At 41.2% G+C, this 17752-nt stretch overlaps 1 protein-coding gene across 11 annotated transcripts in view; it reads left to right on the plus strand.

The window, feature by feature from the left end:
• Positions 1-17752, plus strand: part of LRCH3 (leucine rich repeats and calponin homology domain containing 3) — a 120863-nt gene that overhangs the window by 13920 nt on the left and 89191 nt on the right. For all 11 annotated transcript variants that reach the window (XR_012095637.1, XM_008009714.3, XM_073023803.1 and 8 more), the window contains exon 2: positions 16863-17007. Coding sequence is in view for 10 of the 11 variants with exons in the window: in XM_008009714.3 (XP_008007905.1) it covers positions 16863-17007 (145 nt within the window). In the remaining variant the exon portion in view is untranslated. The remainder of the gene's footprint in view (positions 1-16862; positions 17008-17752) is intronic.

Genomic DNA, 17752 nt, shown 5'->3' on the forward strand with positions numbered 1-17752 from the left:
GTTCCCGCCATTCTCCTGCCTCAGCCTCCCGAGTAGCTGGGACTACAGGCGCCCGCCACCTCGCCTGGCTAGTTTTTTGTATTTTTTAGTAGAGACATGATTTCACCGTGTTAGCCAGGATGGTCTCGATCTCTTGACCTCGTGATCCACCCGTCTCGGCCTCCCAAAGTGCTGGGATTACAGGCTTGAGCCACCGCACCCGGCCAACACGTCCTTATTTTCTGACATAAGAATGACAAATAGAACTTAAAGGCATTTCCAATAGAATCTATCTGTGCCTTGATTATCCATTCCTTTTTTTATTTTATTTTATTTTATTTTTTATTTTTTTTTGAGACAGAGTCTCACTTTGTTGCCCAGGCTGGAGTGTAGTGGTATGATGGTGACTCACTGCAACCTCCGCCTCCTGGGTTCAAGCGATTCTCCTGCCTCAGCCTCCCGAGTAGCTGGGACTTCAGGTGTGCGCCACCACTCCCGGCTAATTTTATTTATTTATTTATTTATTTTGAGATGGAGTCTTGCTCTCTTGCCCAGGCTGGAGTGCAATGGCATGATCTTGGCTCACTGCAACCTCCGCTTCCCGGGTTCAAATTATTCTCCTGCCTCAGCCTCCCAAGTAACTCTGGGATTATAGGCGTCTCTGACCACGCCCAGCTAGTTTTTGTATTTTCAGTAGAGACGGGGTTTCACCATGTTGGCCAGGCTGGTCTCGAACTCCTGACCTAGCGATCCACCCACCTTGGCCTCCCAAAGTGTGAGCCACCACGCCCGGCCACTAATTTTTGTATTCTTAGTAGAGACAGGGTTTCACAATGTTGACCAGGATGGTCTTGATATCTTGACCTCGTGATCTACCCACCTTGGCCTCCCAAAGTTCTGGGATTACAGGCGTGAGCCACCACGCCCGGCCTCCACTCCTTTTTTCACACAGGAAGGGGATTTTTTCATAATACATACTGATTTTTTCATAGTACCCTTCATATTACCTTTTCTTTTTAGGATCTTTATGAATCTGAGAGATTCAGAATGTTGACAACTGACTGTACCTGCTGCATTCCATGCTCGCATATCATTGCTTAAACCCTGTGTGGCAAAACTTCTTTCCTATTCCAACATTGATTACTACTGATGACCTGGAAATTATATTCCAAAAACAAAAAGATTCTCTAGATTCATCTTGTTTTCCCCTCTCCTAACAAAGCAGTTATCCTTAAGGAGCCTTGGTTCATTTTAGTGAGCAATAGGATCCAGGACTATAGCCTGTCTCCTGGAGCTCATTGTCTAACATTTCACATGGCAACTGATACCAGACAAGATAACAATAAAGACAGTTTAGCTTATTTCATTTGAAGGAACAGGAGCCTTTCAAAATCATGAATGTGGTCAATTTTAACCCTTATTTTACCAAATTCTTTTTTTACCCTAATATAGAAGCTTTTCGATGGATACTCATTTATGATCCGTGTTACCAACTTTTCCCATTTTCATTCCCAGCATAGTCACATTTTATGGGCTGTGTTAGTATATATTATACCAAAGTATATTTTGAATTAAAATACCATCAAAAGTTTTAGAAATATCAGCATTTAAATGTCACCTTGTGATTGCTCATTTTTAATAAATCTCCTTTTTGTGATGCCACTGAGCCCATATATTTGAAAGCTCCTAAATTTTACTTACCTAGGTTTACTCAGTATGGTCAGTCTGATTTCCTGTCCCCATTCAGCAGATAATTCAAGGCCAGTTTCATCAAGGATTTATTTTCTTTCTTTAAACAAAGGATTACTTATGAAATATGTGCATGATGACTTTCTAGCATGAACCTGAGTTACTTAAACTAACATACTAGGTCATCTAACAGCCATTACTTAATTTCAAGGTAAAATAATTTTATTATTTAGAATACATAGTACTTAATTATTTCACAAAACCTGTGCTGCTGTGAGCAGTGGTGGTCTTTGCGGAATGCAGTCGATGTCTTGCTGTCTTCCATTGTGCTGCCCTGTCCAAAAGGCAGTTCTTTTCATTTCCAGAGGTCTTGGTATGACACGTAGCTTTCCACTTTGCTTAACTTGTTATTTTATTAGAGTATGTATCAAAGGTTTGAATTATTTTTATTCTCACATTTTTCTGGAGGAAGAGACCTTCCTGCAACATACAACTAGATCACAGTTGCAACTTCTTAGTAATATTGTGTTCAAGTTTCTTAGTACATTTTCCAAATGTGGGGAACACAGAGACACAGAGATCGGTACAAACCCAATCATTTAGCTTCTCTCAGGAGGAAGCAAACAACTATTGCTCTTAGTTGTAAATATTCAAATCATTTTCTTGGACTAGAAATGTTGACCTGTTCTGCCAGTATACGATTCTCTTGGGCACACTGTGGCTGCCACAGAGCACCGTACTCAAAGTGTGGTTCCTAGGCCGCCAGCAGCAGCACCTGGGACATTGTTAGAGGTTTACATTACTGGATGTTACCTCAGACATGTGGTATCAGAAACTCCAGGGCAGGGCTGAGCAGTCTATTTTAACAAGCCCTCAGGTCAGTCTGATGCCTGCTGAAGCTGGATAACCACTGCTGTGGAATGTAGAAAATCTCATGATAATTGTATAATTTATTCGTAAAATATTCCCAACAAATTTAGTATAGTAATTACTTTTGACAGTTCACAGAGAAATTTATCTAAATTTTAGACTTCCAGTTTTGGAGGACTAGCATTTTAAAATCTTCACGGTTATAGCTTTCCATCGGGAAGTCCTGGTGCATTGCTTTTTGCTACATGGAAACTGTGACGTTTGGTTACATCATTCCCCCCAACCCATATTGTTTTGTTAAAAACCAGAAAAGCTTCCTGTTACTTTTTTGGAGTCATTTTGGGGTCGGGGAGGGATAAAGCACTGACCATAATATGAAACATTTTATTAAAAGCTTTATTGCCGGACACGGCGGCTCACGCCTGGAATCCCAGCACTTCGGGAGGCCGAGGCAGGTGGATCACGAGGTCAGGAGTTCGAAACCAGCCTGGCCAACATGGCAAAACCCCATCTCTACTAAAAATACAAAAATTAGCCGGACATGGTGGCGGGCGCCTGTAGTCCCAGCTACTTGGGAGGCTGAGGCGGGAGAATGGCGTGAACCCGGGAGGCAGAAGTTGCAGGGAGCTGAGATCGCGCCACTGCACTCCAAGCCTGGGTGACAGAGCGAGACTCTGTCTCAAAAACAAAAAAATGTATTAAATACTTTTAAAAAATTATAATGATCTCCCTACTGCTACCTCTACCCCTAGGAGAATAAAAGAATAAAAATTCCAGGAGATATTGAAAGGTGGTAGGGCAGGGATCCTGCGTAAGACTCAGAAAATAGCCCCCATTTCTTCCCATTGTAATTTTTTTTCTTTTTTTTTTTTCTGAGATGGGGTCTTGCTCTGTCACTCAGGCTGGAGTGCAGTGGTGCGATCTCAGCTCATTGCGACCTCCACCTCCTGGGTTGAAGCGATTCTCCTGCCTCAGCCTCCCGAGTAGCTGGACTACAGATACCCCCACCATGCCCGGCTAATTTTTGTATTAGTAGAGACGGGGTTTCACCATGCTGGCCAGGCTGGTCTCGGACTCCTGACCTCATGATCTGCCCGCATCGGCCTCCCAAAGTGCTGGAGGATTACAGGCGTAAGCCCCCGTGCCCAGCCCCCATTATAATTTTTTTAAACTTTTCTCTCTTAACATCTGAAGAAAAATGCAGTGCAGTGGCGTGGCGGAGTGCAAGCATACCATAGTTAACTAACCTATAATCTCTATACATCTTAAAGGTGATATTAAGACTCTGTGTCTGAAGAGGTAGTTTAATGATGGTATCTAATATTTGCACTAAATGATACCTCTTTCAAAATCCCTCATTTTTACTGGGATGATGGCAGCTGCCTGTTAGTCACTTACCTGTTTTTCAGCATTTTAAAATAATTTATAGTATAGTGCTTTGTACAGAAGACCTAGTATACTTATGCATGGACTTTGAATTCAGAGAAATATAGGTTTGTGTATCAATTCAGTCTCTTACTAGCTTTGTGTGACTCATAGGAAAGTTTTCTAACCTTCATAAATGGCGGTTTCCTCATCTGCGATGTCTACCTCATAAGGAGGTTTTGTAGACTAAATGAGATTATAACCATATGGAGCAATACAGGTTCCAGTGCATATATGTGCTTAGCAAATGGTAGTTTTAAAAAATTTTTCACCTTTCTTTTCCTTCCTCTGCTTGCTTCAGTGCTGTATTTTTTTAGTTAGTAAAAATATATTCTCTGCCTGTGTTTCAGTCACTGTTCTAGGCATGGATATAGCTTTTGAATTATGCTCTTTGAATGTTAAATAAACCAAGTCCAGTTTGTTATAACATGTTTTTAGGCCAGGCATGGTGGCTCACACCTGTAATTCCAGCACTTTGGGAGGCCAAGGTGGGAGGATTGCTTGAGGCCAGGAGTTTGAACCAGTCTGGGCAACATAGTGAGACCCTGGTTTCTACAAAAAGTAAACAAAATTAGCTGGGCATGGTGGCATGCATCTGTAGTCCCAGCTACTTGGGAAGATGAGGCAGGAGGATGGCTTGAGCCCAGGAGTTTGAGCCTGCAGTGAGCTATGATTGCATCACTGTATTCCACCCTGGTGACAGAGTGAGAGCTTCTTTCTGATAACAGTGCGGTGGGGAGGGTGGAGAGGAAGTAATATTTAAAAAAAAAAATTAAAGCTTTTAGTTTTGTTATTCTTACTTCACATTTCATTATGATGTTGTAAAATATCTATAACAGGATTAAATTGCTGTATTGTAACTGCCATGATCCTAAACTGACATCTTCCTTCTGATATGAACAGTGAAGATAGTTGACTGGTTACTACTAGTAGTTAATATCATGTTTTCCTGGAGTTTTTTGCTGAAGTCATTTTTTGTAATGTATCATTTAGTTCCCTCCTGAATTGTACTTGAAGGATTTTGTTTTACCTTGAAATTTTTGGTTATCATTTTAAAGGTTTTCTTTTAAAATTTCTAGAGAAAGTCTTTATTTTAGTGATCTTTAGATTTTTTAAAATTTGAAGTGAGAAGTTACCAAATAATTTTATGTTTGGCAGCAAAGTTTTCATCGTAATGATACCTCATAAAACACCTTTTCAAAGAAAAGCTTTCATTTGTTTTTGTTATACAATTTTTACATTTCACAATTAAGTGACATTGACCTTGTCCCAGTCCAACATATGTCACCAATTAAGCAAGACTAGAACCCAGGTTTATAGACTATAAGGATAGTTCTCTTAGCTAAATTAAATCTGAGTTTGATTTCATTTTTTATTTCTCTGGTTAAATTTCCTTATAAGTTTTCTCATAGCTGAGCTTTGGAAATATGTACCAAAATTTAATCAGCCTACATACATTTTTCAGCATCCCACTCTCCTAGGATATGTGGAAAACATAACTGGAGAAGAAAGCCTTCTTTTTTTTTGAGACAGAGTTTCACTCTTGTTGCCCAGGCTGGAGTGCAATGGTGCTATCTTGGCTCACCTCAACCTCCGCCTCCCGGGTTCAAGTGATTCTCCTGCCTCAGCCTCTCGAGTAGCTGGGATTATAGGCATGCACCACCATGCCCTGCTAATTTTGGATTTTTAGTAGAGCCGGGATTTCACCATGTTGGTCAGGCTGGTCTCGAGCTCCCAACCTCAGTGATCCACCCGCCTTGGCCTCCCAAAGTGCTGGGATTACAGGCGTAAGCCACTGTGCCTGGCCAAGAAAGCCATTTTTTCGAGTCATTCAGAATATGTGATTGCTTTTCCTGAGGATCAAATGGATGCAAACTGATAAAACATGATATATGGACCATCCTTTAACTTTTCCAGTAAGACACTATTTTCTTAAGGGTCTTACCTCTGTCATATTTTTGAAGGAGAAGAATATGCAACAGAAAAATCAAGGAGGCTTTTTCTTCAGAGGGCTGGGACTAAAACTGGGTCTGGAATTGGGTATAGGCTTGCTGAAGATGGGGACATGTCTCCAAATTGAAAACCTAATGACAGCTGGCATACAGAATGGCAAGATCTCCAGGCATCTCTCTACTTGGCTGATATACTCCTCTGGTTATTGGAGTTTTTGTCTTTGGAGAAAATCTAGGGGAAAAGAGAAAAGATTTTAAGGTATCGATACTTATGGAACCCAAATGAAACAGCCAGGTCCCTACATTGTACCTTACAGGGAAGTGTACACACAGAGCTTCCAACCAGAATTTCAATGTTACGTGCTTTTTTTTTTTTTTTTTTTTTGGTTTTTGAGATGGAGTTTTGTTCTTGTTGCCCAGGCTGGAGTGTAGTGGTGGGATCTTGGCTCACCGCAATGTCTGCCTCCCGTGTTCAGGCGACTCTCCTGCCTCAGACTCCCAAGTAGCTGGGATTACAGGCATGTGCCACCATGCCCGGCTAATTTTGTATTTTTTTAGTAGAGACAGGGTTTCTCCATATTGATCAGGCTGGTCTCGAACTCCCGACCTCAGGTGCTGCCCGCCTCAGCCTCCCAAAGTGCTGGGATTACAGGTGTGAGTCACTGCACCCGGCCTATGTTTTTAAATATGAAAAGAAAACTAAACACTACTAGCTATTTGAAGAACATTTCTCTGTCTTTTTTAAATTTTAGTAGAGACAGGGGTTCTTACTCTGTTGCTTAGGCTGGTCTCAAACTCCTGAGCTCAAATGATCCTCTCAACTCGGCCTCCCAAAGTGCTAGGATTACAGGCGTGAGTGCCTGGCCTTGAAGAACATTTCTGACATCAAAGACAGAAGAACATAACAAAAGGAACCCAGAGAAAACAGACAGTGCCGACAAAAGGAAAACTTCCAAAAATCTGGAATCAATATCCTAAAAGGCAGAAAGGCAGTACTGCCAACATGAAATATAGTAAGGGTGTCTAAGAAAAGGGCATAGGAATGCCAGACACAGCCTGACCACACGTGAGGTCAGGAGTTTGAGACCATCCTGGCTAACACGGTGAAACCCTGTCTCTACTAAAAATACAAAATTAGTGTGGTGTAGTATAGAGGCTGAAACAGGAGAATCGCTTGAACCTGGGAGGTGGAGGTTGCAGTGAGCCAAGGTCAAGCCATTGCACCCCAGCCTGAGCAACAAGAGCAAAACTCCATCTCAAAAAATAAATAAATAAAAAGGCACAGGAATTCAGAGAATAAGACCCAGCTCTTGGAAATGGAAAGCGCCATATCTATCAGAAATAAAGAAAATTCAGCAGAAGTGTTCAGAAATAAAGTTGAGGAAATCTCCCAGAAAACAGGAAAAAGGAAACAGAAAAATATATCGGTCTAGGAGGTTCGACATCTATTAGGTTCCAGATTGAGAAAACAGAATACAAAGAAGGGGGAGGAAATAATTCGTTTAGTTTTTCTTTTTCTTTTTCTTTTTTTTTTTTTTTTGGAGGCGGAGTCTTGCTCTGTTACCCAGGCTGGAGTGCAGTGGCCTGATTTTGGCTCACTGCAACTTCCGCCTCCCGGGTTCAAGCGATACTCCTGCCTCAGCCTCCCAAGTAGCTGGAACCACAGGCGCCCGCCGCCCACGCCCAGCTAAGTTTTTGTATTTTAGTAGAGACGGGGTTTCACCGTGTGAACTGAGCTCAGGCAATCCGCCCGCCTCGGCCTCCCAAAATGCTAGGCTTACAGGCGTGAGCCACGGCGCCCGGCCTTGTTTCAGTTTTTTAAAACGGAGGAACACAAGACTCTAGATGGAAAGGGCGTGTTCTGCATAATGAAAAGAAAACAGAGAAAAGGTCTACTCTAGGGCACGTTGCACAGGTTCAGAACACCGATGTCATAGCCGCGTGCTGACAAGCCTGCCGTGGAGTCAGTGACGCAGTGAGCCACGGATCAGGAAATCGTGTGCCTGCTGTCCTGGAGTCACTGCCCTGCAGAGTGCCAGCTGGACTGCAGACAGGTGGCGTGGCTCTCCCTCAGCCCAGGCATACGGAGGGCAGCAAGCCTATTTCAGGGGCATAACCACTACATTTTGGATGGGCCTTTGTGATACATATGGGAGGCACCTTGCAGATGAAATCGACTCACTTGCACCTTTGAGTTGTACATCTTTTGTGGCTTGTGACTTGTGTATCTTTTGCACTACTCATTGTATTTTTTGGTAGAGACGGAGTTTTACCATATTGGCCAGGCTGGTCTTGAACTCCTGACCTCAGGTGATCCGCCCGCCTCGGCCTCCCAAAATGCTGGGATTACAGGTGTGAGCCACTGCGCCCGACCCCCAAGACCCCATTTTTACAAAAGATTTGAAAGAAAATTTAGCCCGGCGTGGTTCCACATTCCTGTGGTCCCAGCTACTTAGGAGGCTCAGGTCAGAGAATCACTTGAGCCCAGGAGTTCCAGGTTTCAGTGAGCTGTGATTGCACCACTGCACTCTAGCTTGGGCGACAGGGCGAGACCCTGTGTCAAAAACAAAACAAAATAAATAAAACCCACACACACAAAAGAGTTAAAAGTGATTGCTTTAGGGGGCAGGTATTGGGAGTTAACGAGGAATTAGACCTCTCCTGTTGGGTGCTAATTTTTACTTTCAGCCTATGTCCTACTTGAAGTGAGTTTCTTGTAGATAACATAGAGTTGCATCTTTTTTTTTTTTTTTGAGACAGAGTCTGGCTCTGTGGCCCAGTTGGGAGTGCAGTGGCGCGATCTCAGCTCACTGCAAGCTCCGCCTCCCGGGTTCACGCCGTTCTCCTGCCTCAGCCTCCCGAGTAACTGGGACTACAGGTGCCCGCCACCGCACCCTGCTAATTTTTTGTATTTTTAGTAGAGATGGGGTTTCACCTTGTTAGCCAGGATGGTCTTGATCTCCTGACCTCGTGATCCTCCCGCCTCGGCCTCCCAAAGTGCTGGGATTACAGGCGTGAGCCACCACGCCTGGCTGCATCATGTTTTTAAATCCACTTTGCTAATCTCTGCATTTTGGTCATTTGCTCTGTCTTTTAGATAATTTATATTTCATATCATTATTGATATATTAGGGTCTAAGTCTGCCGTTTTGTTTGTTGTTTCCCTTGTTTTCCTTTCTGTGTTCTTTTTCTTGCCTTCCCGTGGATTTCTGGAACGTTTTTTAGAATTCCATTTTTGTTTCTCTGTAGTGTTTTTGAGCGTATCTCTTTGTGTAGCTCTCTTAGTTGTTGCCCTAGGTATTGCATGAGAGATGTCTAACTTGTTAGTCATCTGACAAGATGGTATCGTTATTTTATGAGTTTGAGTGAAGTATAGAAACCTTACCCCCTTCACGTTCCTTTACCTTCCCTGTTGTTGTTGTCTTAAATATTTTCTCTATAAATATTTAAATAATAGAATCACATAAAATAATCTTATAATTTTTGCTTCCAGTATAATTTGGAATACTCAAGAGAAGGAAAGTCTTTTATATTTACCCATATTTTTGCTTACTGTTATGTACTGAATTTCATCCCTTACCGACAAATTCATACATTGAGGTCCTAAGTCTCAGTACCTGCGATGGTGTTTGGAGATAGTACTTTTAAAGAGGTAACTAAGTCAAGATGGCATCATTTAGTTGGAAGTGATGTCCTCATAAGAGGAGATTAGGACAAAGACTGACAGAGAGGAAAGATGATATGAAGGCTCAGAAGACAGCATCTGCAAGCCAGTGAGAGACCTCAGAAGTCAACCCTGCTCACACCTTCATCTCAGACTTCTAACCTCCAGAATTGTGAGAAAATACATTTGTATTGTTTCAGCTGCCCACTGTGTGGTATTTTCAGCTCTAGCAAACTAATACGCTGTGTCCTTTCTTGGTGTTTTAAGATTCCTTTCTTTCACCACTTCCTTTCTATTTAGAGAACTTCCGTGACTCATTCTTTTAGATTACATCTGCTGCTACAGACTCTCTTAGTTTTCATTCATCTGAGAATGTGTTGATCTCCTCTTGATTCCTGAAGGACATTTTGCTGGATATATATACAATTCTGGGTGAACAGTCTTTTCTTTTAGTGTTTGAAAGATGTTGGGCCAGGCATAGTGTAATTGCAACACTTTGGGAGGCCGAGATGAGCAGATCACTTGAGCCCAGGAGTTCAAGACCAGCCTAGGCAATATGGCAAAACCCCATCTCTACGAAAAATTAGCTGGGCATGGCGGCACATGCCTGTCGTCTCAGCTACCTGGAAGGCTGAGGTGGGAGGATCACCTGAGCCCAGGAGATCAGAGCTGCAGTGAGCCATGATCGTGCCATTGCACTCCAATCTGGGTGACAGAGTGAGACTGTCTCCAAAAAAAAAAAGGATGATATTGTGCCACTTCTTTCTGGCTTCCATGATTTCTGATATGAAATCTACTATCATTTCAATTGTTTCTCTTACTGCTTTCAAGATTTTTTTTTTCTTGGCCGGGCACGGTGGCTCATGCCTGTTATCCCAGCACTTTGGGAGGCTAAGGCAGGAGGATCACTTGAGGCCAGGAGTTCAGGACCAGCCTGGACAACATAGTGAGACCTCTTCTCTACAAAAAATACAGAAATTAGCCAGGAGTGGTGGCGTGTGCCTGTAGTCCCAGCTACTCAGGAGGCTGAGGTGGGAGGATCTCTCGAGCCCGAGAGATAGAGGTTGCAGTAGCCGTGATGGTGCCACTGCACTCCAGCTGGGGTAACAGAGGGAGACCCTGTCTGGGGGAAAAAAAAAAAAGACTTTTTTTCTCTGTCTTCAGTTTTCAGAAGTTTGACTAGAATGTGTCTTGTGGATGTCTTTGGGTTTATCCTCTTTGGGGTTTGCTTGGCTTCTTGAATCTGTAGGTTCATGACTCTTGCCAGACTTGGGAAGCTCTCTCTTCAGTTCAGTTTTCAGCCCTGAGAAATGCTGAAGTGTTCAGCGCCGACCTCCTTCTCTTTTTCCAGGATTCTGATGACATGAGTGTTAGATTATTGTTGCAGTCCCACAGTCCTTGCTCTGTTCAGGTTTTTTTTTTCCAGTCTGTTTTCTCTATTGTTGAGACTGGGTAATTTCTGTTCTGTCTTGTGGCTCCCGGATTCCTTCCTCTCTGCCCTCCACTCTGCTGTGGAGCCATCCATTGAGCTTTTTCTGTCTGTTTCCCCTTCATATCTTCTTTCTTGAGACCTTCTGTTTTTTTGTTGTTGTTGAGGCTTTCTGGTTTTCATTTGTTACGAGAGTTTGTAATTGCTCTCTGAAGCATTCTTAGGATGGTCTAGCATCTCTGTCATCTTAGTGTTGGCATTTATTGTTTTTTATTCAGTTTGAGATCTTCCTCGTGCTTAGTATTATAAATGTTTTCAGTTGTGCATTTTGGGGATCATAAGAGTCATTACAGTCTGGCAAGGATGGAAATTTAGGCTCCCCATGTAACCTTTGAGCAGGGGTGAGGCTTCTCAAAGGTTGCATGGGAAACCTGTTTTTTTCCAGTTTTTTTCTGACATATTTGGGTGGAATAGAGCAGTTATTATCTAAAAGTTTTCTGTCTTGCTAAGCTACCCTTTCCTGGTGCTTTATTATTATTTTGTTATTTTTATTTTTTGAGATGGAGTTTCACTCCCAGGTTGGAGTTCAGCAGCATGATCTCGGCTCACTGCAACCTCTGCCTCCTGGGTTCAAGGGATTCTCCTACCTCAGCCTCCTGAGGAGCTGAGATTACAGGTGGCCACCACCATGCCCAGCTAATTTTTGTATTTATTTTAGAAACGGGGCTTTCACCATGTTGGCCAGGCTGGTCTCCAACTCCTGACCTCAGGTGATTCACCAGCCTCTGCCTCTCAAAATGCTGGGATTACAGGCATGAACTACCATGCCTGGCTATTTTATTTTTAAACTCGGAGAGGTCAGCTCCAAGTCTGGGATACATGAGGCAAGAAGAAAACCCAGGGAATTCATTGCTGCTGTTCCTTGAGTCCTGAGGTCCCTAGCCATCTTCTCTCAACTTTATATCTGTTTTATTTATATTACCTAGGGTTTTTAGTTATAAATTAAAATTTTACATAATTTTAGAGATTTTAAAGGTACATGTCACAACAAGAGGCAGATTACATTTCTTTTCTACTTTGAGTATACACATTCAATTTTTTAAATTATTGTGGTAAAATATACAGAAAAAATAGGAAAAGTCACTAATTGGCATTTAAAGTTACTATTTTGATAAAATGAAAGTTAACGGTTTTTAAAAGTAAACTAAAGTCAGGTAAAAAAAAATAAGACTTTTGAATGAAAAGCATTAGAAAAACTATGTTTTGTGATCTCCCTGGGTTACATAATTAGTATTAATAGTTAAAATGATTTGTATTGCATTATCTCAATAAAATTTTCATGGGAATGGTAAGGTGCTTGAAAATGAAAAGGAAATACCTAAGCAGAGAGTGTTTTTTAAATGTGACACATGTGAATAGAAAGTCTGAAGAGTGTGACACATTCTGGTGACTCGTCACAGGGTCTTCAGTTACTGGGCTGCTGCTTGTGTTCTTCAGTCTGTGGGACGCACCACGGACAGTATCACTGGGATTTGTTAAATAGCTATCAAATCGTATTTTAAATTATTACTTTTATATAAATCTTTAGGAACTTGACTTTTTGAAAATTACTTTTTAGTTTATTTCATATTGATTGTGTTATTTTAGAAATTTTCATAGTTTGCATTTACCATTTCTTTATATGTTAAAGGATATTATTCCTATACTATTCTTTACAATGTTACCTTGCTCAGTGTTGAAAATCTCTTATACAGATTATTTGTCATCATCTCTGGCCATTTTCACATTCATAGTAGTGTCTGTCCTCACAGAAAATGATTGTCCTGTACATGGGGGTTTTGCGTAATGGGCTCATAGTAGTGTCTGTTCTCATAGAAAATGAGCGTACTGTATATGTGGGTTTTGTATAATGGGCTGATTGGGTAAGGATGACATCACTTTGTGGGATTGCCTGAAGGAGTTACTAGAAGAACATAAGACTTTTGACTGCTAGCATTTCTTAATAAATGCCATACTGTTGAAAACATTAATTTGTGTTTGGACTGAAGTGAACTGTGGTTTTCCTGGCTTAGTTACTGAGATTTAAAGAAATAAGTCCTAATGTCATAATTAAATAGCCAAATAGAATGAAATATTAAGCATTTTTCTCCCTGGCAGAGAGAAATGGGGTTAAGAAGGAAAGAAGTTACTAACTGCCAGTCTCCGTTACACAGTTGTGAGACTAATTTTTGAGATTTGAAGTTCAGGAATACTTTGGAATTTTGTTTCTGTAATTTCTGTATTCTTCATTTTATTGCTGAGACATAAGATATGGTTATTAGAAAAGTCCATAATTTTAGAGATTTTTAAGGTACATGTCACTAAGAAGAGGCAGATTACATTTCTTTTCTACTTTGAATACTACATATTTGATTTTTTAAATTGTGGTAAAATACGCCATTTTACTCATTTTTAAGCATCTGTTCAGTGGTATTAAGAGCCTTCATACTGTTGTGCGGCTATCACCAACTAAATCCACTTCTAGAACTTTTTTCATTATCCCAGACTGCAACTCTGTATGCATTAAACACTCACTCTTCATTGCTTCCTGGTGATCATTCTGCTTTATGTCTTCATGAATTGGGCTGTTCTAGGGACTTCGTATAAATGGAATCATATTTGTCCTTTGATGTCTGGCGTATTTCACTGACCATAATGTTTGCAAACTTCATGTTGTAGCATGTCAAAGAATTTTATTCCTTTTTGAATGCAGAATAATATTCCATTGTGTCAGTATAACACATTTATGGAAATATCTGTTCACCCATTGGTAGACATTTGTTTTGTTTCCACCTTTTGACAGTTGTGAATAATGCTGATGTAAATATCGGCCTACAAATATCTGTTCAAGTCCCTGCTTTCAGTTCTTTTTTTTTTTTTTTTTTTTGAGGTAGAGTCTCGCTCTGTCGCCCAGTCGCCCAAGCTGGAGTGTAGGCGGCATCTCGGCTCACTGCAACCAAGCTGGATCATATGGTAGCTCTGTTTTTAGTTTTTTGAGAAGCCTTCAAACAGACTCCTGGGTTCAAGTGATTCTCCTGTCTCAGACTCCCAAGTAGCTGAGATTACAGGCACATGGCCACCATGCCTGGCTAATTTTTGTGTCTTTTGTGGAGACAGGGTTTTGCCATGTTGGCCAGGCTAGTCTCACGCTCCTGACCTCAAGTGATCCACACACCTCGGCCTGTCAAAGTGCTGGGATTACAGGCGCAAGCCACTGCACCCAACCAGTTCTTTTCATTATATACCCAGAAGTAGAATTGTTGGATTGTATGGATCATAAATATAATTCTATGTTTAATTTTTTGAGGAACTGCCATATTCTTTTCCACAGTGGCTGTACCATTTTACTTTCGAGCTAGCAAAGCACAAAGGTTCTGATTTCTCCACATTCTTACCAACACCTGTTGTTTTTTTCCTTTTTTAATAATAGTTGTCTGAATGGGTATGAAGTGGTATCTTACTGTAGTTCTTAAAATTTCTGTGAGTGCATCATGGCTGCATATATTTATGGGGTCTGTGAGATACTCTGATAGAGCCGTACAATGTGGAATAGTCACATCAGGGTAAACGGGGTATCCAGCACCCCAAGCACTGATGTCTGTGAGGTACTCTGATACAGCCGTACAATGTGGAATAGTCACATCAGGGTAAACGGGGTATCCAGCACCCCAAGCACTGATGTCTGTGAGGTACTCTGATAGAGCCGTACAATGTGGAATAGTCACATCAGGGTAAACGGGGTATCCAGCACCCCAAGCACTGATGTCTGTGAGGTACTCTGATAGAGCCGTACAATGTGGAATAGTCACATCAGGGTAAACGGGGTATCCATCACCCCAAGCATTGATGCTGTGTTACAATCCAGTCATACTCTTTGAGTTATTTCAAAATGTACAATAAATGGTCATTGACTGTAGTCATTCCCGACAGTGACTTTATGATTTAAAAAAAAAGAGAAAACGTGGTAAGCAAATGAATCTCACAGTAATTAATTAAGTCAGAGTAGGTATCGATAGAGAGATGGTTTGTCATATTCCTTTGTCCTCTGCATTTTCTGAAAGTTTGCAGCTGATCCAGATGCTTAATCAGACTCAGGTTCTGTTCCTTTGGCAAGACCACAGGTAATGTTCTGTTCTTCTAATGGGAGGCGTACAATTTCTTTTTTTTTTTTTTTTTTTCTTTTTTGAGACAGAAGCTCGCTCTGTTGCCCAGGCTGGAGTGTGGTGGCTCTATCTCTGCTCACTGCAACCTCTGCCTCCCAGGTTCAAGCGATTCTCTTGCCTCAGCTTCCCAAGTAGCTGGGATTACAGGTGTGTGCCACCACGCCCAGCTAATTTTTGTGTTTTTAGTAGAGATGGGGTTTCACCATGTTGGGCAGGCTGGTCTCAAATTCCTGACCTCAAGTGATCCACCTGCCGTGGCCTCCCAAAGTGTTGGGATTACAGGCGTGAGCCACGGCGCCCGGCCTGAGGCGTGTCATTTCTGATTGTCTTTTGTAAAGATCACAGCTGTTGATGTTTAATTCTAGATCCATTAATTCATAGGGGTTTCACAATTGTGATATTCTATCATTCTTTTTTATTCATAGCTAGAATACTTTTATAGTGAGATGCTCCCATTCATCTATTGTTTACTCAATGATACCTTTAGATAGGGAAGGCAGGATAAATGTTTGATTTTTTTTTCTCTTAATTTCCTCAAATGTTTGATTTTTCCTTCAGTTGTATTAGTTTGTTTTCATGCTGCTGATAAAGACATACCTGAAACTGGGAACAAAAGGAGGTTTAATTGGACTTACAGTTCCACATGGCTGGGAGGCCTCAGAATCATGGCGGGAGGCGAAAGGTACTTATTTACACGGCAGCGGCAAGAGAAAATGAGGAGGGAGCAAAAGTGGAAATCCCTGATAAACCCATAAGATCTCGTGAGACTTATTCACTATCATGAGAATAACACGGGAGAAACCGACCTCCGTGATTCAGTGACCTCTCCACTGGGTCCCTCCCACAGCGTGTGAGATTCTGGGGAATACAATTCAGGTGGATTCAGTGACCTCTCCACTGGGTCCCTCCCACAGCGTGTGAGATTCTGGGGAATACAATTCAGGTGGATTCAGTGACCTCTCCACTGGGTCCCTCCCACAGCGTGTGAGGTTCTGGGGAATACAATTCAGGTGGATTCAGTGACCTCTCCACTGGGTCCCTCCCACAGCGTGTGAGATTCTGGGGAATACAATTCAGGTGGATTCAGTGACCTCTCCACTGGGTCCCTCCCACAGCGTGTGAGGTTCTGGGGAATACAATTCAGGTGGAGACTTGGATGGGGACACAGCCAAACCATGTCACCGGTTTACAAGATACTATATTAGTGCTCTGTCATCTTTTCCAGGTGTGTGTCATAAACTCATGTAGTTAAATATATGTGATGAATTTCAGTCTATTGCAGTCATCTTTATCAAAGCTCAGATTGCCTCATCTTTGGCCGTTGGGAGCAGAGATGCTTCCTGAGTCCTTTTGACCTGACCTTGATCATCTTTGGTAAATAAAGGGACAGTATTTTTTGTTTTGCTTTTCAAAAATCTCAGCATATTTTCTGTGCCTTTAGGAAGGTGGATTTTAGAGATCTATTTGTTTTAGGATATTTGGAACTGATTGATACGATCTTTGATATAATTTGTAAGCAGATATATGCCTTCAAGGTTGTGTTACTTTTAAAGAATAATAGTTTCATTTTTTAGTTTATGTGGAAAATCAAAACATTTCAATAAAATAAGTTCCAAGGACCGATTTTAAACCTAATTTAATTTTTCTTTTAGACCTGTCACGAAATCGCCTTTCAGAAATTCCTATAGAAGCATGTCACTTTGTTTCTCTGGAAAATCTCAACTTGTACCAAAATTGTATTCGGTATATTCCAGAGGCAATTTTAAACCTACAAACTCTAACGTTTTTAAATATTAGGTAAGATGTTTTCTATTTTAAATTTTTGGTTTTATATGATCTTTGCAATTCTCCCCTCTCTTTCCCTAAAATATTTACCTATATATATGCTATCCTTCGTGTCAGCAGTTTCTATATGTGCTCTTGGATATATTAACAGTATTCCCTATGTCCCTCCAGTTTCTCGGTGTGTCTTTGGCTTTGCAGTACAGATGCTCCCTGACTTACAGTGGGGTTACATCGCAGTAAACCCGTATAAGTTGAAAATGCATTTCCCACATAATCCATCAAACGTTATAGCCTAGCCTAGCCTACTTTAAATGTGCTCAAAACACTTACAGTAGGCTACAGTTGGGCAAAATCATCTAACACGAGGCCTATTTTATAATAAAGCATTGAATAGCTCATACAATTTACTAGATAGTGTAATAAAATATAGTTTCTACTAAATGTATTGCTTTCCCACCAACATGAAGCCGAAAAATTGTAAGTCAGCTGTTGTTAGTTGGGAATGCCTGTAATTAACAAACCTTACTAGCCATTTGCCTAATGAGCTTGCAGCAGTCTTGTAGCAGTGCTTCTCCAATTACATTTTCTAATTAGCTTCATTAAATAAGAATAATAGATCTGAAATTACTTTGTTTCTCGTGACCATGTATTTTTGCATATTGTTCCGAATGTATGAATGCATTTATTAAACTAGTCTACTCCACTTTCACATCTTAAAATGACTCTCTTGTTGTTTTATTTGACAACAAATATTTGC

The sequence above is a fragment of the Chlorocebus sabaeus genome, chromosome 15 (assembly GCF_047675955.1).
Source record: "Chlorocebus sabaeus isolate Y175 chromosome 15, mChlSab1.0.hap1, whole genome shotgun sequence".
Lineage (NCBI taxonomy): Eukaryota > Metazoa > Chordata > Mammalia > Primates > Cercopithecidae > Chlorocebus > Chlorocebus sabaeus.